This window comes from Oryx dammah, unplaced genomic scaffold (genome assembly GCF_014754425.2).
Source record: "Oryx dammah isolate SB20612 unplaced genomic scaffold, SCBI_Odam_1.1 HiC_scaffold_2, whole genome shotgun sequence".
Classification (NCBI taxonomy): Eukaryota; Metazoa; Chordata; class Mammalia; order Artiodactyla; family Bovidae; genus Oryx; species Oryx dammah.
This window is the reverse complement of record NW_024070186.1, coordinates 31338326-31363633: the sequence shown is the minus strand read 5'-3', so window position 1 is coordinate 31363633 and position 25308 is coordinate 31338326. Positions and strand designations below refer to the sequence as shown.

Below are 25308 nucleotides of genomic sequence, written 5' to 3'. Positions count from 1 at the left end.
CTCACATGCTACCACATGGATGAATCTGAAGGAACACTATGCTAAGTGAAATACGCCAGTCACAAAATGACAAGCTCTGTATGACTCTACTTATTTGCAGTATCTGGAGTAGTCAAACTCACAGAAACAGAAAGCAAAATGGTGGTTGCCAAGTGTGGGGAGAAGAGAGTAAAGTTGTTTAATACATACAGAGTTTTAAGTTTGTAAGATGAAAAGTTCTGAAGATAGGTTATACAATGTGAATATACAAATACTACTACACAAAAATGGTTAGGATTTTGTTTCTTGTGATTTTTGTTATGAGTATTTTACCACAATCTAAAAAGTTTAAAGGAACCAGTGAATTATTTTTAATGTGATGATGATACTATGGTTATGTCTTATGTCATTTAGAGACTAGTAAGTGGGTTATCTGTAGACTGATGGGTACCAGGGGGGCTCATCCTATTATTCTACTTTCATGTATGTTTGAAAATATCCACAATGAAACAGAACTTTTAAAAAATGGAACCAAAAAGAAAATGAAATTTCCTGATCAAAAAAATTATCTATCATGAAAATATTTTATTATGGTTTAAACATGTAAAAATGTAGAACATTTTAGCTACAACTGATAAATAAGACACATCATTTATTTCACATGGGAGAAAGCTGCTGAAAACTAGATATGGTTTGCTGGGCTTACATTAGAAAAGCTGTATGGAGAAAATTACATCAACAGTCTAAAGTTTGCTATGAAAACAATGTATTTTATTAAAGTAATTAAAAGTCAAAAAACAACAACAAAAGGGAAATTCCACAACCTTTGTTTGCAACTATATAATCTTTATGTAGAAAAACTATAAAGTGACAGTCTGGAAAGCAGCTCCACAATAAACTGAATCCTTACATCAAGAGTAACTAAAATGATGGAATCAGTTCACCCAAAAGAAATTTAGTCCTGCTGTAGAGTATTTCATCTGAGCTGATTTCAACTATATCATTCTCATTTCTGAAAAGTTGTCTTTCCTGATATTTCAAATCACCAAAGATACAACGTACAAGAGCCTGCTGAAGTCAAAAGAATAAAACACATACTCCAAGCACAATTACATATAAAAATGAATGAGGGCTTTTTATCTACAGATCTACAAAACTATATAAATAACCAATTACACATATAATCCGTGTACACTGACGCTCCATGAGGTGGTACTGAATGAACACTTGAGGCATAGAATTTTCAACACTGGAACATGGCTCACTCTGGTCAGCAGCGCATTCCCACCTTTTAGTCCAGCATCACAACACTTCCCCTGGGATTTGTATTTGTGTCTTATCTAAGTTCTGGGAAGTTGATAACAAATAAAGAAAAATGCCGAAAGGAAAATGAATGAAATATCACCTAAAATCTATTCTAAAACATGCCTGTGAAATATGAACAAACCAAGCATTTTGTGAGTTTTTACAGTCATGTTCCTTTAAACTTATATTAGTGTCTTCATTAGTACCTGCACTGAATTTACTGTAGCTTTTCCATTAATATATAATAGAAGAGGAAAACAACAAAGAAAAAAAGCTCTTATTTTCTTAGAAAAAAAGTGGTACTATTTATTTTAAAAAACAACTTTCTCTGCTAAAGAAATCACACTATTGTGATCATCAAAATGGGTTAAGTCACTTTGACAATACAGACTTATTTTATTTTTAATAATCATAAACCATTACCATGGTCATATAATTTTTTAGAACTTATAAACACAATGGAGACAAATATGTACAGAATATTTCTAATAACCTATATTAGATCATGATTATAACTGTTAAAAATATATTCAAGTACTCAAGAATATTAAAGTTTGGGGGAAAAATGCAAAAGTCATAAGCATTTCCTCCCTCTTAGATTCTCTAACTGGGATGAGAGTCTCACGGTAAGCCCATAGGAATGGTCTGTAATAAAGAAAAATTAGGTCAGTGTACAGTAATTTCTGCACACTTTAGCAGAAATGGCAAGAACACTTTGAGCCAAATGGAAGCATTCCTTTGGGTCAGGGCTTTTTGTTTTAGTTCTTTCATGTCTTAACTTCTCAACATGTCACAGTTCAGAAGTGCCTATACACCTACTAACAGTAATAAGAAAATACAAAATCAAAGAAAAGATTCAGACATGATTCTTTTCAACCATAGGCCTCTCTTTGATAAGAAATAAATGACCATTTTTTAACTTTCTCTCACCTGTTAAAGAGACAGATTAAATGGTATTAACCTAGTAAGGAATACCTGTTTATGATGGAGGGGAAGAGTTTAAGCCACGCCCTGTATAAAGTATAGATAACAGAGGATTTCCTCCTATATGTAGCTTTTGGGGAGGACAGAACTGGAACAGGATATTTCTTATAACTGAACAGTCATGCCTACAAACATTTTCATGAACCTGCAGAAATTGTGTTATCTAATTAAGTGTTCTTTAGACAAGAAACAATGACTACTATGCTCTTATAAAAATATGGTAGAATACCCCCCCCCCACTCCCATTCACCAATTACTGACCATTAAGCTTTCACTGAATCCATAGAGAATTAAACACACTTACTCTGGATATTTTCTCATTAGGTAAAGCTGGAAATTATCTAACAATACCACTTGCAATTCCAGGAAAAAAAAAAAAATCCAGTACAATCTAATACGAACACTAGCAAGCTTCACAGAATACATATTCTATCAAGCCTACAGAATTCCCATCCATCACCCAAAAGGAAGTCAGTCTTATCCACTGCATAAATGATGTTCATTACATATCTAGATGCAGATTAAAAGAATTGCTACATTCTACTGCAGTAGAAAAAAATACTATAAATAAGCACTCAAAACTGACCTAATAATGTCTACTCACTCCTGCTTCTCCAGGCTACTTTTTTAAGAGACAGAAAAATAAGCATAACTTGCAAATTTGACTGGCAAAATCACTTCCTGACTAATCATTTCTAAGCCTATACTAGATACCAATGATGATGGAATGCCCACAATCACCAGCAACTCAACCTTATCGTTATTTCTGCAAAGGAAATTATATAAAATTCCATTCTCCCAGGCAGTGAACAAGGGAGAAAAACACGTTCTTTAAAAATGGCTATATTTGTAGGTTTTTAGAAACCAGCACCAAATGTTTATGTTTAATTATTCTAAGCAACATTTAGTAATTAACTAAATGCTTACCAATATGGACAAACAAAAGAGTGAATGATAAGAAAATAACTTTCAAGCAATAGTGCATGTTGTTAAGAACCACTAAGTAAAATAATTTGGCACATTTCTACAGCTTTTGTAGGTTTGCCCAGTTTGGAAATAACATGCCTCCCTGCTCAGATAATATTCCTACTCCTCAAATCATGAGTACAGGTTTTTAATTTTGTGACTAGGCAAAACCAAGTACAACAACTTGAAAAGATACTTTTAAAAAACAAGCTAACTCAGAACAATCTGCTATTAGAACCGTTACTCTATTAAGAAGGGAAAAAAACATCAAATCACTGTAAAAAGTGTCTAAATGAAAAACTCAAAGCAAGGTTCACAAACAGTAGCATCAGTTCAAGTCTACATAACCCTTTATTACATTGTAGCAATATTATGTTCAACATTACATAAGTTTTCTTATGTCTTCCTCACACTGCAATTTATTCCCACTGTACAACAGATTTCAACTCATGAAAATGGTTTAAATCAACTTTTGCATCTTTAATTTACAAACCATTGGGTGTTATGTTTCATAAAAATTTATATCATTTTAAAATTCTACTTAAAACTAAACCTAAAACTAAATCCTTTAAAAACAAAAAACCAATGAAGGTGCTTTAAACAGAACCTTGTAGAAATATTCTGATACCAGTGTTTGAAAGAGAGCCTACAGAGGGCTATAAAAGGGAAACCTTCATAAAAAAAAATTCTATGGCCAATTACTGTTAAATTCTTTTAAATAAATTTTTCTAATGATAGAAAACTAAATCAAAAGATGGAAATTTAATTTTTCCCTGAAAATAAGTAGTTGCTCAAGACATGGGTTAAGTGTATTGAAATCATATTGCTTCTTTGGAAAAAAAGAGATTTTAGCCAGGCATACCATTAACAAAAGACCACGCATATCTGCCTAGTCTTTTGATCACTGGGTACTAGTATTACCCAAGGGAACATTACCCAAGAAATTGGTTGGCAAGCCTACCAAATATGAGTCTTGGGTCCCTAAATTTTGACAGTCATCTTAGTAAATACAAAACTTTAGCTACTTGAACAATGAAGCCTGTAAAGTGCATTAGGTGTAAGAAACACAACAGAGGTGCTAAACTCACTTAGCAGGATTTTAAGGGACTTGATGTCATCAATAGGGCAAAAAAACAACATTAAAGTTTTCTGTTCAGATTTTATTTGAAATCTAATTCAAATTGTCAAAGCTACAAAAGGGGGGAAGACATCTGTATTATTTTTTTCTAAGTCACAACATCCTAAACAAAATACTACTACTGCCAGCAGATCCATTATACACATTTCTGATGAAATTCATTAGCACAATAAAAATTGCATCTTGAGAAACAGCCACAACAAAAGTAATTTATACAATATAAAACAACAACAGGTCTACAGATGCAGTTACTTATGAGTTTACACATGCATTCACAAACAAATAAAAACCCCAGGAATGCTCTTTCATTAGATTTTTTGTTTTTTGTTTTTTTAAAAAAACAGACTGTTCAGGCACAAAACAAAATCGCATTTCCAATAAGTGACAGCATCTTAAAAATTTATGTCAGTGTTTGTTTTTCTTTGACTTTTTATGAGACCTGTGTGGAGATCGGGACTGGGATCTGGATTTCTTCCCTGATTTTTTAGGGGATCTAGACCGTGATCGCCTAGATCTTTTAGGTGTCCTTGAACCAGATGGAGATCTAAGGAAACAAACAAAAACAATTTAACCAAAGTACTCACATGATCAAAACCAACTATCCTTAAATTATCTAAAATGATCTTTAACAGGGCACAATGAAAGTCACTGAAATAAAAAAGGCTGTAAACGTCCCAAATTTATACTGTGCCTACTGTATATACACACACACACACACACACACACACACACACACACACAGAAATTTTGTACTTCCTATGCATCAGGACGGAGGAGCCTGAGAGGCTACAGTCCATGGGGTCGCAAAGAGTCGGACACAACTGAGTGACTTCATATGACTTCACATGCATCACATTAGTCAGTGATCATCGGTAGCATGCATGCCAAAACAGACTCTGGAGCCCTACCACTGCTCTACTGAATCAAACTCTCGAAATCTGCATTTTAACAGCTCCCTAGATTATATAAGCCAAAGTTCAAAATGGCATCCAATATCATTCACAAAACTTTTGAACGCAGTGGCTTTGCAGCCTATCTTCTTGAGAGGAAAAGCACCAACTACTGCAATTTTAAGGGAATCTTTTAAGACAGCACTCTGTAAGTGCTATGCATTAAAACTACCAAAACAAATAATTATATAATTTTCATGAATGTATATATATAATAAATGCACAAATACCATTCAGAAAAAAGAGTTATCTGTTACAGAAAAATTTTACTAAAAAATGGCTACAATAAAAACATTTTAGGATAAAAAGCAGTTTCAGCTCTCAGGAAAACTCTATAAAACACCTAGATAAACAAAACACTTCTGAAACACCTTTCTGGAACTTGGAGGAAAAAGGTATAGAACACACTAAATTAAACGCTAAAGAAATAGTCTATGGTATTTATGTCCACAAGTCTACCCAAGAACTTGCTAATAAGATTACTGCTGGGTGGGGAGGGAACATGTATTTTTCTTTCAGCCTTGACAAAAACTAAAGAATATTCCATAGAAACTAAAGAACAGAAAGGAAAGAAAAGCAGCTATTCCTACTTCACAGAAAACTGATGTTTAAAATTCCTGGCTGGTCTTTACGTGTTGGAAACTTTCTTGTGCTTTAGTCATGAGGAGACTGGGGTGGGGAGATGGGAAGGAAGAATCTAAAATGAAAGTGTATCTGTTTGGTTTTCTAAAATCCTTTCAAAAATGGCTGCCAAACAAATTATTTTCAAAAGCTGGTGGAATGACAAGGAAACTGGCATTTGAAATATTACAAAAAATGACTTGCGTTTACCTTTTGGCCTTTTTGCTAACATCTCTAGGAGAATCTTTGTGAGATGACCTGGACCGTGAGCTCTCTTTATGAGATCTTTCTGAACGCTCTGATCGCTCCGATTTTGGTGATGGGGATTTCACTCGTCTACCACTGCTACTGCGAGATGGGCTAGGGGACGTACTGTGTCGCCTTTTCCTATGGAACAAAGCCCCGAAAACATCCCATAAGTGAGCAAAGGATCAGGTATATCATTTTCCTTCTACTAAATTAGCTTTTAATTCCTATCAGTTTACACTATCTTTATTTTCACTAACTTTATTAATGTTATTTTCCAACAACATTCAAAGCCTTTTACGCTAAGAACAAAAAAGTCTTAAAGATAGGCTGATCGATACAAAAAGCTGAATTCAACTAAATTGGATTTTTCTCTGCTTTAAGAGAGATTATTGGAACAATAGTCAAAATTCCATCAAGGTCTCTGATTAGATGATAGTGTTTTTTTTTAATGTTAATTTCCTGCTCTTGAAAATTTTTTCCTTTTGTTCGATCTGGAAACTTACTGTGGTTAAGTATGAAAATGCGGCATCATGTAAGCAAGTTATTCTTAAATGATTGGGGGTAAGGGGGCAAAGGAAGAAGAAGAAGAAAATAAAGCAAAAGGAGAAATACTTTTAACACTGGGGAAATGAAAGTGAAAGATTATCTGGGAATTCTTTATAGCATTCTTAAAACTTTTCTATAACTCTGAAATTTTATCAAGATAATAATAAATGACAAAAAAGTGATGGATTTACTACTTTACCAATTAGTATAACCATGTTATCTTGTAACTATATGAAGAGTGACTAAGCCAAAATTTTTAAATTTGCATTTGCTTGGTTTTTATCAGGAAAATCTCAATTCTAAAGTAACTTTCTCTACTAATCAGAGATTTAGGAACTGTGAAAGTAAGAAATAAAAACTACAAGAGAAATGATTTTGATTAGAATGAAGACTTAAAGTGAGGACCAAGTCCTTATAGCCTAAGTACACAATCTCCCTTAACAAACAGGACTGGGAGACTCAAGTTTACATGTAGCAGCCTCAGCACAGAAGAAAAGCTTATATTGGAGGTAACAGGTAAGATCTAGCAAGCTGCTTAGTTATTTAAGCCTTAGGTTCGATACCTAATACTGTAACTGAATTCTTGCCCTCAACTAAGGCTAAGGTACCTTATGAAGCATGTAAAGGGATGATGTCCCAGGTAACTAAGCCAAGTGCCAAATGCCCCTTTGCTCAGCTAATTCTGCCTTCTGCAGGCAGAACCCAAACATGTTTATCATACACAAAAAAAAAACCCTTTCCAATCTGGTGGTTCCAGTGATGAAAATATTACAAAATGAAACATGATTCCAAATCCTAAAGCCAGCATAGGCATTAAATGAGAAATGTTATACCTTTCTTTCCTTGTTGGAGTACATTCATCTTTCTCCTTCTTGTCTTTGGATCGAGATTCCAGTTTTTCTTTATCCTTCTTATCTCTTTCTCGCTCTCTTTCTAATTCCTTCTCTTTCTCCTGTTTTTTTTTTTTCAAAGAAATATTTAGTCATTAAAACACACCAATCTGGTTAATCTCATTTATGTAGTAGTATTTTCCCTTCTAGTTAACTATTTATAAAATTACTACTGAAGGTATACCTACTCTTCCAGAAAGCCAATCATTTCTTCTACTTCTCTACTTATACTGAATGATAATAATGAGACCAGCAACAGTGGCTAAGTTTTTTCTGAATGCCTACCATAGGTCAATCAATTAATGAACAACTTTCCATATACCACTGCATGTAATTCTTCAAAACATGCTTAGGAATAGTATTATCCTCATTCAAAACATGAAAAATGAGCCTTACAAAGGCTCAATGCCATGCCTAAGGTCATAGAGGAATGAAGTCAGGATCTGAGCCAAAGCTCTAGAGTCAGGGCTCTTAAGAGTGCTGTCCCTTCACTTAAAATAAACAAACTGGAAAAACAATATGATGACCTTTCCCTCTCAGACTACAATAAAACTGTCAATTCTAATTGCACAGCAAACTGACTTAATCAAAGGAAAATACTTATTAATATGCTAAAAAGGAGAAAGACTTATTCACAATAAATGTCTAGCAAAAAGTCTTAGTATTAATAGTGGGAAACAAGTATCAATCATATTGGAAATTTATAAAAGTACAAATTATAAATCCTAATATAAAAGTACAAATTGACTAGATGACTATATAATTACATAAATCAGAAAAATTACTTATTTGCTTATCCCCAACTGCTACAACTGCCACTTCTCACTTGAAATTATGACTGCTATTGATAATTAAGGGCATGGCTACTGACAATGAACCCACAAAGCCAACTGAGCTCTTCAAAAACAAGAATTAAAAAACAAAACAATTAAATTTCTCTATGATTTGTATGCATCAAGAAAGGTAACCGATATCTGATAAAAAAGCCCATACCAGATGCTGGCAAATGTTTTCTGTAAAGGGCCAAGTTAGTAAATATTTTCTGCTTTGTGGGCTACAGTCTGTCAACTTTATAACCGTAGTCCAAAAGCTACTACAGATAATACATAGATAATAACTGAAGGGGCGTGGCTGTGTTCTAATAAATTTATTAACAAAAATGAAGTGATGGTCATAGTCTGCTGACCCCTGGCCTATGCCTTCAAAAAAACACGTTCTTTCTTCCAATTATAACCATGGAGTGCAAGGAGACTAAAATGGTAATAAACATGTTACTACCTCAGGGCCAGTGGGCACCTTGAGGTGCAGTCTTCCATGCAAATCAAACACTTGCCACCATCCCCAAAGGAACTCAACAGCGTTCAGATATATCTTTTTTTTTTTTTAATCTCATGTATCTTTTTTCCAAATACAAATTTACAAAGTGATGTTGAAGAGACCAACTTCCTCTGGTGATCTGCAGTTACATTTTCCTGATTGATACTTCACCGGAATCAGACTACAGTTCACTTATGATATTTTAAACACTTTAATAATAAAAATTAATGTTAACAATTTAATTCTTTCCATGTGTGGTGCTAGTGGTAAAAAATTTGCCTGCCAATGCAGGAGACACAAAAGATGCAGGTTCAAACTCTGGGTCAAGAAGATGCCCCTGAGGAAGGCATGGCAATCCACTCCAGTATTTTTGCCTGGATAATCCTCATGGACAGAGGAGCCTGGTGGGCTACACTCCATGTGATCACAGAGTCAGACACAGCTGAAGCAACTTAACACACACATATACAATTATCTAATTCACAATCCTGCAAAAACTGGACCATTAACCCAGTTTCACTGAGTAAAAGCAGGTTTCAGTAATGTGCCCAGGCATGCAAGGCAGAGTAGCACCAGGAGTCCACATGCTGAGCAGCACCACACCTGCTTTACCACACCACTGCTCCCATCAACGTGAGTAGCTTCGGATGACTCTAAGTTCCCTTCTAGTTGCTGCTATTTCTCTCAATCGTCTTTTTTTGTAATAACAGTCAAGATGTAGGTAAAAATTAATAACAGTACCAATCAATAAAATTCTTAGGTTCTTTCAACAACTATCCTGTGGGCTTCTTGTGTTAAAATTCCCTGTATATCCCTACACATCTTTTGATGTACAGAATACAAAGTCCCTCAAAAGCTTAGAATTCTATCTCTTGCTGTTCCTCCTTGGACACAATGGAAAAGCAGTCCTAACTCCATCTCTGTGCCACTACTTAGGGTTGTTGGTCACAAATGTAACTCTTTCTATAGGACCTTCCAGTTCTGAAAGTGTGTCCTTAACAGGATGTTATGCTCTACAAGGATCCAGAATAAAAGAACATGGTATTGTTCTGAAACTGTTTTCCAAGCTGAACTAACTATAAAACATCAAATTCCAAATGTTCCTATTTACCAGTCTTCAGCATTTATATAAAGGATATAATTTGAAATATTCTCTTCCTTAAATACACCAATATATCAATATTATAGGCAGGCAAACATAACTGAAAAATGCATAATTGCATATACTTATTCCTTACTCGCTGAAGAAGTTTATCTCTGTAGTGTTCTACTTGTTCCTGAAAGCTCTGGCCTGCTTTTTTAGGTCTTTTTCCAGATTCCAATTCATCTTGAAACTTCATAACTTTGAGCTGTGAAATAAGACATTTTAAAAATAAATCTTTTTATCATTATAGCTTCTTAAGCAGTGCTTTGCTCCTTTAAAAAAATATTTTCTTCTTTGAAACGTGTATAAGAAGGAAAAACAAAAATAGCAACATAAAACATAAAAACATACAGTAACTGATTAGGATTCAGTCAAAACATAACATCAGTGTATGTAACTCCCTAATCTGAAGGCCACTTGTGAGACAAGCCCAACTATGCAGAATTCAAGTAATCAGGCATGTACCCATGTGCTCTCTGCACAGCCACACAAGACGACTTGAAAACTAAGACCTGTGCTTCATGCCCTTGAGAACGTACCTATTCTCTGATATAATGAGAATGAATTTGGTCTCTGGTACCCCAAGTTACTCCAATACTTTGGCCACCTCATGTGAAGAGTTGACTCACTGGAAAAGAGCCTGATGCTGGGAGGGATTGGGGGCAGGAGGAGAAGGGGATGACAGAGGATGAGATAGCTGGATGGCATCACCGACTCGATGGACATGAGTCTGGGTAAACTCCGGGAGTTGGTGATGGACAGGGATGCAATTCATGGTGTCGCAAAGAGTCAGACATGACTGAGCGACTGAACTGAACTGACCCCAAATTAGAAAGGTAATGTTGTTAAAGGTAAGCAGAACTTACAGCAAGATAAAACAGCCAGCAGAACACAGGGGATAAACAACTATTAAAACAATCAAAGAGAGCAGCATTCTGGTTATAGCTCATAAAGCTATAGCTTGAAGTGAAGTTTCACTCTGTTTACAGGAGAGCCTAATCACTCGGCATCAAGACATCCAGAAAAGGTTAAACCGTATTCAAAAGGTACTTTTAAAGACACTAAGTACACAGTGATTTAAAAGAAAACAGAAAAATTCCCATTTCCTGTAATTTATTCATATATGAACAAAGTTTTTTGTACAAAAGTATTCACTACAGAATTATTTGCAAAGGAATGTAGACCACCTCCAGTTTATCAAGATATTGCTAGCTGATTTTTCATATGTGTGTGTGTGTGTGTGCGCATTGTGACTGTGAGTGAACTAAGGGAAGTCAAATATACAGTGAATAGCATGAGGACTTAGATGATCCTGGATGGTACCACAGGACTACAGTCCCAAACCTGTAAAACCTTGTTTCACTTCAGGCGGTCAAAAGGAACACACTTATCTGACGCAATCATTACAGATGCAAACTTCCTTACCTATTTCACACTGTTATGCCCTTTAAAGGGACTAAATGCTACTATTTACTTGTATTTAAAAAAAACAGGACCTCACTTGTTTTAGTTTTTTCCTTCACTACCAATGAGGCTTTCCAGTAGACTGGAAACAAGCCATAACTTCTATTCAAAGTGGTATTTTCACCATGTTTTACTTCATGAATATTAAGTTTCCTGATTTTTGCCCCTTTTCTACCTAATTCTACTTCTATTATCAGAATCATTTATAATCAGAGCTTTGAGGTTCTCTTCTCTTTCCTTAAAACTATTAAAAAGTACTTGCATTGTGTGTGTGTGTTAACAACTACATTTAAAAAGATAGTAAGATGTAAGGTAAAAGAGGGTGGGGGCTTGGGAAACGCAAGTTTTCGAGTTCATCACTGTGTGAAGCCTCCCATGACTAAAACGGCTGTTCCAGAGAATGTATTTGTGGCAAATCAGTTTAAAAGTTAAGCAAGCAAGAGTCAAACCACCTAAATGTTACTCATGTGAAAGGCATCCCTAGAGTGCTTTCTGAAAAATCACTATACAATCCCTAGTTACAGTTCGTGCTGATGTGGCCTAACTCAGGCACAAGAGGAAGTCCAGGGTGCCTGGAGGGTCCACAGGCCACAAAGGGTCCCAACTCAAAAGAGAAGAGCCCGTGCAATGGTTTGTTGGCCATCTCAAGTATATCACCTTTCCCTTCAACTATTCATTCCTTCCTCGGGGGTCAGGGCAGAAAAGGGATCTTTCTACTTCAGCAACAAAGACCCTTCGCCTGGCTCCCCACCTCGTGTTCCTCTCCTCCAACCCTTACTGGTAGAAATGGAAACAATAGCAGATAAGAAAAGGTAACTCCAGCCCAGGCACTGTTCTAAGGAGAATCTGAAAGATTACAAACTTGCTTCCAATAAACACTGTAAGATCACGTGACTGCATATTTTCTAAGTGCTCTGCAGAAAATGTCAATATTTTATAATATAAATCTTTGGTTTTTATTAATTCCATGATAAAAAAAGGTTCAGCTATAGACATCTTTATTACAATACATTTGGGGACGAGAAGAGCTTTTAAAAAGAAAAACTGCTAAGATGGTAAAGAGTCTGCCTGCCAAGCAGGAGATGTGGGTTCAATCCTTGGGTAGGGAAGATCCCCTGGAGGCTACCCACTCCAGTACTCCTGCCTGGAGAATTCCATAGACAGAGGAGCCTGGCGGGCTACAGTCCATAGGGTGGCAAAGAGTTGGACACGCCTGAGCAACTAACACTTCCACTTTTCAGTTTCTTATAATACACATACCATATATATTGTAGTATATAATAAAACTAATTAGCATTTTATTCTTCATTTAAGGGATCACCAATAAAAAGGTATTCACTGAATTCTAAATTCAGAAACTAACATTCGAATTTAGGGGCAGAGAAGGGGCAGTACATGAATAAAGCTCATGAGCCCTGAGTTTTAGCTCTAACTGGCCACCAGTTGTGGACCCTTACTCCACATGACTGAATCTCAGAGTAAATAAGGGAAAAGAACAGATAATTTTAAAACAAAGCCAAGATCTACATTTTAAAATTAGATTTTTGGCTCACCATCCAAATCCCAAAAAGCATTAAGTAAACTGTGAGAGGGTGGCCACTATGAGTGCAAGAAAGACAATCACTGAGTATCTAGCAGAGATGCCAGATTATCAAAGAGCATAGAAAATAGGGGGAGAGAAAAAAAATATGTATATACATATGTAAGGTGTGTTGGTGTATGTACATGCATGTACAGCACATATACACACATATACAGTGTAGAATCATCCAAATTAACCAAAAAGTTAAATCACATGGCTTTCTTTCAAGTCAAGAGGAAAACAGAACACTGAGAAATAGTCTATTTTGGTATTTCTAAGAAGACAGTTCAATTATCAAGAAAAAACATTTTTTTAATTGAACTCAGTCTTTGTTTCTACTCCAGTACTTCTATCAGGTCAGTGAGGCAGAGTTCAGTAAGACTGGAAGGAGTGCTGAGAGTTAAGAAGGGTCATGAGGAGCTTGAAAAAGGTCCACAGGTGAGTGCATTCACTGAGATAACACAACATCTTATTTTCCTGAAAATTTTATAAAGAATGTATATGAATATATCTCAGGAAAAATAAATCAACATACTAATTCTGAAAATCCTCTCTACTTGTAACTGACATCACACTGATTCTGTGTAAGGTTGAAACAAAATGCTTTCTCTGTTTTTGGCTTGGTAATAGATATCTGAGAAAGAGGTAGGCAAGAACTTGCATCAGCCCCAACAGCAGGTGGCAGAGAAATGAAAACTGGTAATTAATATGGTAAGGTATGGTCTTTCCTAGTGGCTCAGAATCCACCCACCAACGCAGGAGACACAGGTTCAATGCAGGAGCAACTAAGCCTGTGCACCACAATATTGAGCCTGGGCTCTGAACGCATGCACTGCAACTACTGGAGCCTGCACACCAACAGCCCGTGCTTCTTCTCAAAAAGAGAAGCCACGGCAAGGAGAAGCCCGTGCACCACCACTGGACAAAGTCCATGCAGCAACAAAGACCCAGCGCAAGAAAAAATACAGACATAAATAAAAATAAAACTACAACAAGGAAGGTATTCTAAGTTAATAAAGGAAAAGCACAGACACACAGTAAGCATATAAAATACTGTTAAATGAATCGACAGAGTATTACAATTCACTCTCATGTACACTTTTGCGATTAAGGACTGACTGCTACACTATTACTAACATTTACTGGGAATGTTTCATCATCTGGGGGCAAGAAATAAGAAAGGCTCCCATTACAAAACCTTCCCCTCACTGACATGTCTGAATACCTTTGGAAATTTTTTAAAAGACATTATAAAATGGAAGGGCATGGAGACAGAGAAGTCTTGAGAGTATGGACTCTTCCTTCTTATGGTTAAGCCCCAATGTCTACTCTCTCCCCATCACTTGTGCAGACACTTAGAAATTTTGAGTGATGTATACGTAACTTGAATGTGCCAGAAAACATTTCACTTTTATTACATACTATGTATGCTCAAAATATGATGGATCTCGTAAGGTGAGATATAATCTATTACATCAATATCTGCAGATGGTCTCCTATGTGCCAGGCACTGAAGATATGATCGTGAACAGACAACAGACATGTGAAGGGTCCCTTATGCTCACAGAAATCACAGCCTAGAGGGGAATACAGACATTACACAGGCAAGCAAGGGAAAAAAAAACATAAATATACACAACATAACACATGTAAAATCATCATAGATTAATATGGATAAGTAAGCAAATCCAGAAGGTTAAGAAAAGGGTACCAAGACAGAAGAGGTGCTTGAACTAAGAGACCTGAAGGAAGATAGCAAGTATGAAGGTTCCAGACAGAGAGGGAACAGTATGGACCAAAGTGTGATGCTAAGAGAAGCAGAGTTTGGTGAAGAAGGTGGAAGAAGGTACAGCGTAGTTTAAACTTCAATGCAATACTAACCTCGATTTCACGGAGTTTAGCTCGTTTTTCCTCACTCATTTCAGAGTACTTAGAGAACTTGGACTCAGTCATTTCCTCTTTGATTGGATTAGAGTACAAATGATGTTCTTCAGATTTGGAACTCTGAGTATCTTCTTCATCTTCACTTTCTTCTTCTTGACTTTGGAAGTAAACAGAACACATTGTATGTCAAGGCAACAAGAAGAATAAAAGTTACATTTTAGAGTCTTGGCCCTTTTGGTTTTCCATTGCCTTAAAGCTTAAGTAATGTTAACAAAACATAAGAGGACAATTCATCATTAAAACATTCTTTACAACATAATAGACAATTTTATAAAACTCTTATGTTTCCTCCACAGAAAAAATTTGTGCTTCAACATAATCACACTTCTAAAAATTCTAATATGTTAATGTTATTTTTATGCCTTTTTCTGCCAGAAACCTTCGATGTAGCAGTTAAATGAAATGAATAATCAATCAATGATTTCTGTTCTCTTTGTAGTTCAGTAATTTTATGACGGTTAATGTTTAAAAAGCCAAATGTTTACCCTTCCTTCAGCAGAGTCTATAAACTAGAAAATACAAGAGTTTGAGTCAGTTTCTATGAAACAATCAACACAGCAGCAAAGGCCTTAGTCTATTAATAAATTAACATATAACCCTAAGAATAAAACAATATATTAATTTTAAATATTAGCACATATTACTTCATGTCATAGTTGACTATGCAAGTTGGATTGGTATGTCAAATAAAAAGAAAATGAAAAACTACCACAGCTAAGGATACAAGGAAGAAAAATTCTATTCTTCCAGAAGCAATCTAGTGGAAACAGACAAGCAACTATGATAAGCTGCTCATCATGGCCAGAACAGGATTAACAAGTGTTCTTCAATGTTCTTCAAATACAAAGAATGAAGTGACTTTAAAAAAAAGGAAAAAGTTGTATGCTCCAAGACTGGGCTTTGTGAGTGTTAAATTTTAAATTTGAGCAAAACAAGTGTTCTATGTACAAACTAATTCAGAAATGTTTATGTACACTGAAACAAAATTCCTGATAAAAAAATATGGTGATATGAACATGATTACCAGCATACCCTAGAAAATGTTATTTTCTCTTTCGTATTTGAACCCAATAAGCCCTTATATGTTGGTATTTGAATACTAACACTCTACCATGAATAGGAGTCTTTAATATATCTTTACAACTATTTGTAATAATATAAAAACAATTATAACCATATTCATTCCACATAAAATTTTAATTATTTTAGAACCTGATAATAAGATACAAACTGATAAAATTTTAAGCAAAGTAGATAACAATAAAGAGAGGATATACTGTTTGCCTTTTAATTTCTCATCTGCAGAATACTAATAAAATACTTTTCAAACTTTATACTCTCAGAGCCCCACAAATCATTAGTAGCACATATAGGCATAACTCAATACAATACTTACGTGAGGAAGAAAAACAGAAAAAAGTCAAAATCCAAGACTTAAAAAAAAACAAACCTCTTTTCTGAACTAAAATTTACATAATATTTCTTCTTAATTTGTCAGAAACTTTCTAAACACAGTTCTTAGCTAATTTTTTAAAACACAAGAATTTCTTGTCTTATGGTACAAAATAGTTCTACAAGTGCCTCACATGCTTTTAAGTGGTTAAACTGTGTGTGTGTGTGTGTGTAAAAACAGATGTTTACTGAAGGATTATTCTGGAAAGAGCCAGTCAATAAAGATGCAAAACAGTTAATGAAACTGTGTGACGTATGAAGTGAAAAGTGCTTAACCAACTGTCTGTTATTGACAAATTCAAAAAAAAATTTTTTTGTAATTCTAAATATTTCTTGATAAACTTCCTTGCACACTTATCTGAATACCTGCTTTCAACCAAGATGAATACAGAGCAGATAAACATAGGGACTGACATGAAATAACAACACCCATGATAGTTCAATAAAAAAAAAAAACAATGTGGGCCACAGAATAGTATATAAAACATTATATAATTTATGCTTTAAATTTATGCATATTTTTACACAGAGGAAGAATTTAGGAAACTAGAAACTAAATACTAATCATATTACTTAAGACTTTTAAAATGAACTACACTACGGATGATGATTTTAAAAATATACATACTTTACAGTTATCATTTAAATTTTCTAAGGCTTGAGCAATCTGTTCTAAATGGCTTTGACTTTAGCTCTTAGTTACCAGTTCTAGGTTCAGAACTTAGGCCCAACTTGTTCTTTTACTTTTAAAGAAATGGAAATTCAAGACTCTAAACCCATAAAGAATTCATTACAAATGAAATTAAATTACTATTTCGAACTTTTCTGCAAAATACTAGTGATATATACATACATATATTTAAACCAGTCTTCTGCCACAAATACAATAATTACTTGTGTCAAAGAGTAGCTTCTTGGTAAAAAGGTATTTTTGGACTCAGCCACTAGAGAGCAGTAGTGAGGCTCAAGAAAATTTCAAGAAACAGAAAACAGAATTTTAAGTATTTTTTCCCTATTTTGCACTTTCATAAAGTTATTTTTGTTATTATGACTTATTTGGAACTCCTAGGAAAAGTAAAAAATATATATTGTACTCGTAGTGATCCGTGCTTCCCTGTATGAACGTATGATTACCGTCAACACAAATGCATACGCATTTCAAACATTAATATAAATAACAAACTTACTGCAAACAATTAGTATGCTTAGAAACAATACCACTTGAACAATACTTGAGTTCTGCAAAGGCTTTTCTACCCTTTATTTCCCTTAAATTAATTATTTTATAAGAACAGGTATTCATTTTAAAAAGCAGTGATCCTACCACAGTGAGAGATGTTAACTAATGATGGGATTGCAGGCGTAAAGATGAAAACAAGTTGTACTGTTTTCAATTCCTCTACTTCTAAACAGCCTCAGTCAGGTATTTCTGACAGTCAACAACATCTACATTTTACAAATATGTTGTCATAATGATTGCTGACATGTTCTGATCACACTGTTTCTGGAAAGACACCACTGTAGATAAGTTTTCTTCATCATATCAAACTGTGTTTCCACAAATGCTTATCAATCATATTTCCTTAAATTTAAATGCTAATAATACCCATTTATTAGATCCATACAAATGCTCAAATTGTGCTGGGACACAAAGGGACTTTTCCTTTTGTTTACTCTTCCATTTGAAAACAAACAAACAAAACCCCAGAAACCTCTGCTTTGTGTTCTTGATGCCTTCTCTTTCCCTATTAAAAAAATAATTAACTTGCTTTGCACTGATTTTAAAAGGTGCCCAGTGTTACAAAAAAACTACCAACATAAACTTGCAGAATTTGGGAGCAGGGATTCCTATTGCATTCAGTGCTAACCAGCAAAACTGAAAATTATAATAAATTTTCTATATGACGAAGATAAGTGTTTTTTTCTTTTTTCTCCTTAAGTGTGTACATTTAAATAACAAAAAGAATGGTCAGAATGCATTATTTTTTTTAGAAATTCCAAAATGGCATAACCTTCCCATTCACATTTTAAAAATGACCATTTTGTGGAGCCAAAAGAATAAAGATTTAAAACAGATGCAGCTGACCATTTAGTAACTACAACGTGAGAATGTATAACCTAGCACAGAAAAATAAACTCAAGAGCAAAGTGAAACCAGATGCATCAAAACCAGAAAGCAAAAGCTCTTTACTCACTAGAAAAACAATGAAGAACTAAAAATGATCCTCTTAAAACAAGCTTTTTAAGAGTTAAGTTTTCCTCTTCCCTATTATTCAAGTACACCTCTTAATGAAAAAGAGAGTGTATATGCAATAAGAAACGGAATATATTCTAAACCTAGATTCTTACTTTTGATTTTCTTCTTCTTCTGATTCTTCATGCTGGTCAAATAACTCCCATTTAGAAGTTGTTACAGCTGAATAGAAGGGAAAAACAGGATGTAATTCCATAAGGTAACTTAGCATTTTTGCAGCAGCACAGTAGAAGCCTAGCTTTAGAACTAAGAGCTTATATTACAGAAGTTATCTACATTTATCTTTTCTTTGAATAGCCATTTCCATATACTAAATCTATTTCTTTCCTCACACCTACACTATAATTTTATTCAAATTCAGGATGTAACAAGTAACGCTGTCCTCCTTGTTTCTGTGTTAGATGCTAACATTTGTTTCATCAGAACCTACAAAATACTAAATTAACAATTACACTAGGATACATGTCCAAGCAAGTATGAAAGGCAGGTCTAAACTGCATCTAATAAATCAAGCACTATAGGAGACACAGTGATTTCAATTTCCTGAAACTGACCTCTAAATTTCCAAATAGGCATCCCAACTACATTTTCTACTGATTGGCTCAACCTGAAAGGTTTTCAGTGATTTCTGATTACTCCAAGCATCCAAACTGAAGCATCTAAGAAAACTGTAATAGCAACTACACTGAAAACTTAGCCACTAGAAATACAAACTATGGTAATACTGGGTCTTAAGGTTGAAACATGTTATAAAACACAAAAGGAAAACTACACCTACACACACACACACACCAACGTTCAGTAAAATTTTAAGTACTCAATTTTCTACCGATTTGCATTTACTGTACTTTAACTTACCCTGTGCTTCCAATTCAGATTCATCTACAGCTTCCCATTTTGATGGGGCAACTTTAAATATAGGCTCATTCTTCTTTGAATCTTCAGTTGCATCCACTAAGGAAGAAAAATGAGCTATTAACTTTTACTAGAGGATGACTTAAAGAGCTCATGAGTATTCGCTGTATTATTAAAAAGCAAAACTAAATAAGGTCACACACAGACTAATAATGCTAGTGTCAAGAATAACGATTATGACTAATCCAACTCTCTGCATCTGAAGGCTAATTTTTTAATATCAATGTAAGTAAAAATAATATATATGTGTATATTACAAAACACACACCCAGAACATACAGGTGGTTACTTCAAGCAAATGCAGAAGTTGAGGAAGTAAAAAAAAACCCTTCAGTACCTTTATCTAATTTTTTTTTAAGTATAAAATTAATATTATTCAGTATTTTAACATACAATTCAAATGTACTGAAGAGGTACATTAGGTGTACGTAATTCAATAAATGATTTCAGGCAGCTAGGAAAACAAAGTATAAGTTAGGAAAACTAATAATAACAACAGAATTGGAGAAAAGGGAACCCTCTTACACTGTTGGTGGGAATGCAAACTAGTACAGCCATTATGAAGCACAGTGTGCAGATTCCTTAAAAAACTGGAAATAGAACTGCCTTATGACCCAGCAATTCCACTGCTGGGCATACACACTGAGGAAACCAGAACTGAAAGAGACACGTGTACCCTAATGTTCATCATAGCACTGTTTATAATAGCCAGGACATGGAAGCAACCTATAGATGTCCATCAGCAGACGAATGGATAGAAAGCTGTAGTACATACACACAATGGAGTATTACTCAGCCATGAAAAAGAATACATTTGAATCAGTTATAATGAGGTGGATGAAGCTGGAGCCTATTATACAGAGTGAAGTAAGCCAGAAAGAAAAACACCAGTACAGTATAATAATGCATATATAAGGAATTTAGAAAGATGGTAACGATAACTCTGTATGAGAGACAGCAAGAGAGACACATATGTATAGAACAGTCTTTTGGACTCTGTGGGAGAGGGCGAGGATGGGATGATTTGGGAAATTGGCACTGAAACATGTATATTATCATATGTGAAATGAATCGTCAGTCCAGGTTCGATGCATGATACAGGGTGCTCAGGGCTGGTGCACTGGGATGACCCAGAGGGAGGGGATAGGGAGGAAGGTGGAAGGGGGGTTCAGGATGGGGAACACATGTACACCCGTGGCAGATTCATGTCAATGTACGACAAAACCAATACAATATTTAAAGTAATTAGCCTCCAATTAAAATAAATAAATTTATATTAAAAAAAAAGAATTGATAAAACAAAGTACTTGGGATTATGCATACAATTGAATATAAGATTTTGCCTCTAGTTTCCTGACAATTAAGACAGGAAAAATTTGCTAGTATTTTAAAAGGCTGACTATCTCACCAAAAAAAAAACAACCCAAATATGACCAGAAAGAATACGCTTTTCTTGGCATACTTAAATGTACTGCTGGGTATGTGAATTCTGAAAAGTCAAAAATAAAAGAAAGAAAAAAGTTAATAACTAACACCTTACTCAGAAATTATAACCTTCTTAAACATCAGCATGTACAAAAAAGGAAGAGATTTGGAAACAAACTTATTAGCTAGATTTAACTAGTTTGAAGTCTGAACTTACAAGGCACTCCATCAAGATCATCATCAAGGCTCTTTATAGGGACTCCATCAAGGTCATCAATAGGAGTAGCATCAATAGGAATTCCATCCACATCTTCTAGAGGGGCACCATCCAGCTCTTCCTCAATGGGGGCACCATCAAGGTCATCTGGTACATCCTATAAAAACACATACTATTATATGGGCTTGATAAAGGACAGAAATGGTACGGACCTAACAGAAGCAGACGATATTAAGAAGAGGTGGCAAGAATACACAGAACTGTACAAAAAAGAGCTTCACGACCAAGATAATCATGATGGTGTGATCACTCACCTAGAGCCAGACATCCTGGAATGTGAAGTCAAGTGGGCCTTAGAAAGCATCACTGCGAACAAAGCTAGTGGAGGTGATGGAATTCCAGTTGAGCTATTTCAAATCCTAAAAGATGATGCTGTGAAAGTGCTGCACTCAATATGCCACCAAATTTGGAAAACTCAGCAGTGGCCACAGGACTGGAAAAGGCCATTTTCATTCCAATCCCAAAGAAAGGCAATGCCAAAGAATGCTCAAACTACCACACAATTGCACTCATCTCACACGCTAGTAAAGTAATGCTCAAAATTCTCCAAGCCAGGTTTCAGCAATATGTGAACTGCGAACTTCCAGATATTCAAGCTGGTTTTAGAAAAGGCAGAGGAACCAGAGATCAAATTGCCAACATCCGCTGGATCATGGAAAAAGCAAGAGAGTTCCAGAAAAACATTTATTTCTGCTTTATTGACTATGCCAAAGCCTTTGACTGTGTGGATCACAATAAACTGTGGAAAATTCTGAAAGATGTGCGAATACCAGACCGCCTGACCTTACTCTTGAGAAACCAGTATGCAGGTCAGGAAGCAACAGTCAGAACTAGACATGGAACAACAGACTAGTTCCAAATAGGAAAAGGAGAACGTCAAGGCTGTATATTGTCACCCTGCTTATTTAACTTATATACAGAGTACCTCACGAGAAACGCTGGGCTGGAAGCATGAGCTGGAATCAAGATTGCCGGGAGAAATATCAATAACCTCAGATATGCAGACGACACCACCCTTATGGCAGACAGTGAAGAGGAGCTAAAAAGCCTCTTGATGAAAGTGAAAAAGGAGAGTGAAAAAGTTGGCTTAAAGCTCAACATTCAGAAAACAAAGATCATAGCATCCAGTCCCATCACTTCATGGGAGATAGATGGGGAAACAGTGGAAACAGTGTCAGACTTTATTTTGGGGGGCTTCAAAATCACTGGAGATGGTGCCTGCAGCCATGAAATTAAAAGACACTTACTCCTTGAAAGGAAAGTTATGACCAACCTAAAGAGAATATTCTAAAGCAGAGACATTACTTTGCCAACAAAAGTCCGTCTAGTCAAGGCTATGATTTTTCCAGTAGTCAAGGATGGATGTGAGAACTGGACTGCGAAGAGGGCTGAGCACTGAAGAATTGATGCTTTTGAACTGTGGTGTTGGAGAAGACTCTTGAGAGTCCCTTGGACTGCAAGGAGATCCAACCAGTCCATTCTAAATGAGATCAGTCCTGGGTGTTCTTTGGAAGGACTGATGCTAAAGCTGAAACTCCAATACTTTGGCCACCTCATGCGAAGAGCTGACTCACTGGAAAAGACTCTGATGCTGGGAGGGATTGAGGGCAGGAGGAGAAGGGGACGACAGAGGATGAGATGGCTGCATGGCATAACCGACTCGATGGACGTGAGTCTGAGGGAACTCTGGGAGTTGGTGATGGACAGGGAGGCCTGGTGTGCTGCAATTCATGGGGTCGCAAACAGTTGGACACAACTGAGCGACTGAACTGAACTGAACTGACTGTAATATGTTCTTTTGCATGCTAAAGTCTTATCACTAAAACATTAACTGCAATCCAGTATAAACCAAGTGGGCTTCCCTGGTGGCTCAAAGGTAAAGAATCCGCCTGCTAATGCAGGCAATGTAGATTTGATCCCTAGGTCAGAAACATTCCCTAGAGGAGGAAATGGCAATGCTCTCCAGTATTCTTGCCTGGGAAATCCCATGGACAGAGGAGCCTGATGGGCTACAGTCCATGGGGTCGAAAAAACAGCTGGATAGACTTAGCAAAGCAACTAAACAACAACATAAACCAAAGAGCTGGAGATTCACATTCCCAGGTACAACATGCAGATATAAGAATAATATATTCTTATCATCCAGTCTGACAAAGTAGTCACCTGTACAATATTTATCAAATATTTATCAGTACTTAATGATGCCAGGTATCATATGAGGCACTAAGAATACAATAATGAGTGAAAATGAGCTTTGGTCCCTTAGTCCCTCCTGTCATAGAGCTCAGCAGAATTTGAGGGGCAAAGGGGGCAGGGGAGTGGAGAAGGAGCCAGGCAATCAGATAATCACAACAGTGTAGGATGACTTATACAACAAAGAGGTGCACTGTATGCACTGTATTATTAGAATGTATAGTACGTAGGTTCTACCTAAAGAGGTCAGAGAAAGCTCAATGAACTTATGCTCAAACTGAGATCTAAAGGGTCTGAGACAAGAGATGTTCCAAAAAGAGGAAAGAACATATATAAAGGTCTTCGGTAGGAGAAAATATTGATATTTAAGAAACTGAAACAAGGACCATGTGGTTCAAGTAGGGAAGCAAATCAGGAGTATCTTGTAGAAGTGAAAGCGAGAACATGATAGATGGATTAGGATGGTGAAAATGAAGATGAAGGATTCAAGAACTATTGAGGAGGCTTAAAAAAAAAACAAACCAGAACGGTGATGAACAGAATCTGCTACCACTGTGGTACACATCTTTTCAGGTACATACTTACTTACATAGGTATCTTCAGTTTAACAAAATGAAATTGTGCTGCATATTTTGCTTTACTTTTTCTTTCTTCTACTAACATACAATAAATGTTTTCATGTCATCAAATAAAACACCCATCATCAATTTTTACATAAGGATACAAAACAGAGAATTCCTGTTATATGTAATTTCAACTCCTGGGCTCCAACAATTCCAGCAACAAATATCCACTATTTTGTGGTAAACAGTACATATTTTCTACAAAGAAATGTTACTCATATCTGTACCTCCAAAGCATCCCCAGAAATAAATTTTAAGATAATCAGACAAATACAGTGAATACCTACCTCTGCTTCCTTTTCTTCAATAATATTTACAAGTCCTAAGAAAATATTTTGTAGTTTGATCAAAAATGGTTCTGGATAAATTGCCCAATCTTCCCATGCTCTAAAGCAGGTCATTACCCGTTGCTAACAGGAAAAAGACAATGAATTATTATTCAGGACAATATGTATCAAACGTCATCTCATGATAATGACCATCACAATTTGCTGAATTTCCATCACAATTTTCCTTTAAAGCAATATTCTTTTTAAAATTTAAGGAAAAGAACTATCATTACAATATTTTTTTTATCATTACAGTTATTTTTTTTTAATCAATGTTACCTCTCAATTAAAAGAGGAAAGACACTAAGAATAAATGTTAAAAAAAAAAAAAAAAAGTTAACTGCTTGCTCTTGGTCACCTAAGCTCAAGTTCCCTCCCACAATGGTACACATTCTGGGAAACACTAGCCTAGAAACTAATAAAAGCTGGATACAAGTGTAGCCAAGTTCTGATCTGAACTCCTTTATGGTCTGATGAAATACTTCCTGAGTCAGATTAATACCTCTCTCTGTCCCATCCTTAAACTTTTCTATAATCCCTGTCTTATGGTCAAAATTTAAGACAAAAAAATTTTAATGGAGTTGTTTGACTCCCCTAAATGGTGGAGTCATTGGGGATCTGCCCAAGCTAAAAGTTTCCTTAATGAGTGTTCTGCCCATGGAAGTATATTTATTTTTTTATCTATAAGTAAGGTATTTTATTTGGCCTTTCTTAACGTTGGTCTATAACTTCAGAGTTTATTTTAAAAATTAATAACTGAA

General features: G+C 35.5%; 1 protein-coding gene across 5 annotated transcripts in view; it reads right to left on the bottom strand.

Annotated features, from left to right (window-relative positions):
• Nucleotides 1–728: 728 nt before the first annotated feature.
• LOC120858264 (U2 snRNP associated SURP domain containing) overlaps nt 729–25308 on the bottom strand; it is a 53365-nt gene continuing 28785 nt past the window's right edge. For 4 of the 5 annotated variants that reach the window (XM_040234208.1, XM_040234217.1, XM_040234233.1 and 1 more), the window contains 9 exons: nt 24506–24628; nt 21343–21499; nt 19644–19739; nt 18881–18947; nt 15017–15176; nt 10184–10294; nt 7572–7690; nt 6154–6330; nt 729–4916 (listed from right to left, as the gene is read on the bottom strand). In XM_040234208.1, the coding sequence (XP_040090142.1) occupies nt 4778–4916; nt 6154–6330; nt 7572–7690; nt 10184–10294; nt 15017–15176; nt 18881–18947; nt 19644–19739; nt 21343–21499; nt 24506–24628 (1149 nt within the window). In that variant the 3' untranslated portion in view covers nt 729–4777. The remainder of the gene's footprint in view (nt 4917–6153; nt 6331–7571; nt 7691–10183; nt 10295–15016; nt 15177–18880; nt 18948–19643; nt 19740–21342; nt 21500–24505; nt 24629–25308) is intronic. The other variant, XM_040234225.1, reaches the window with a different exon arrangement.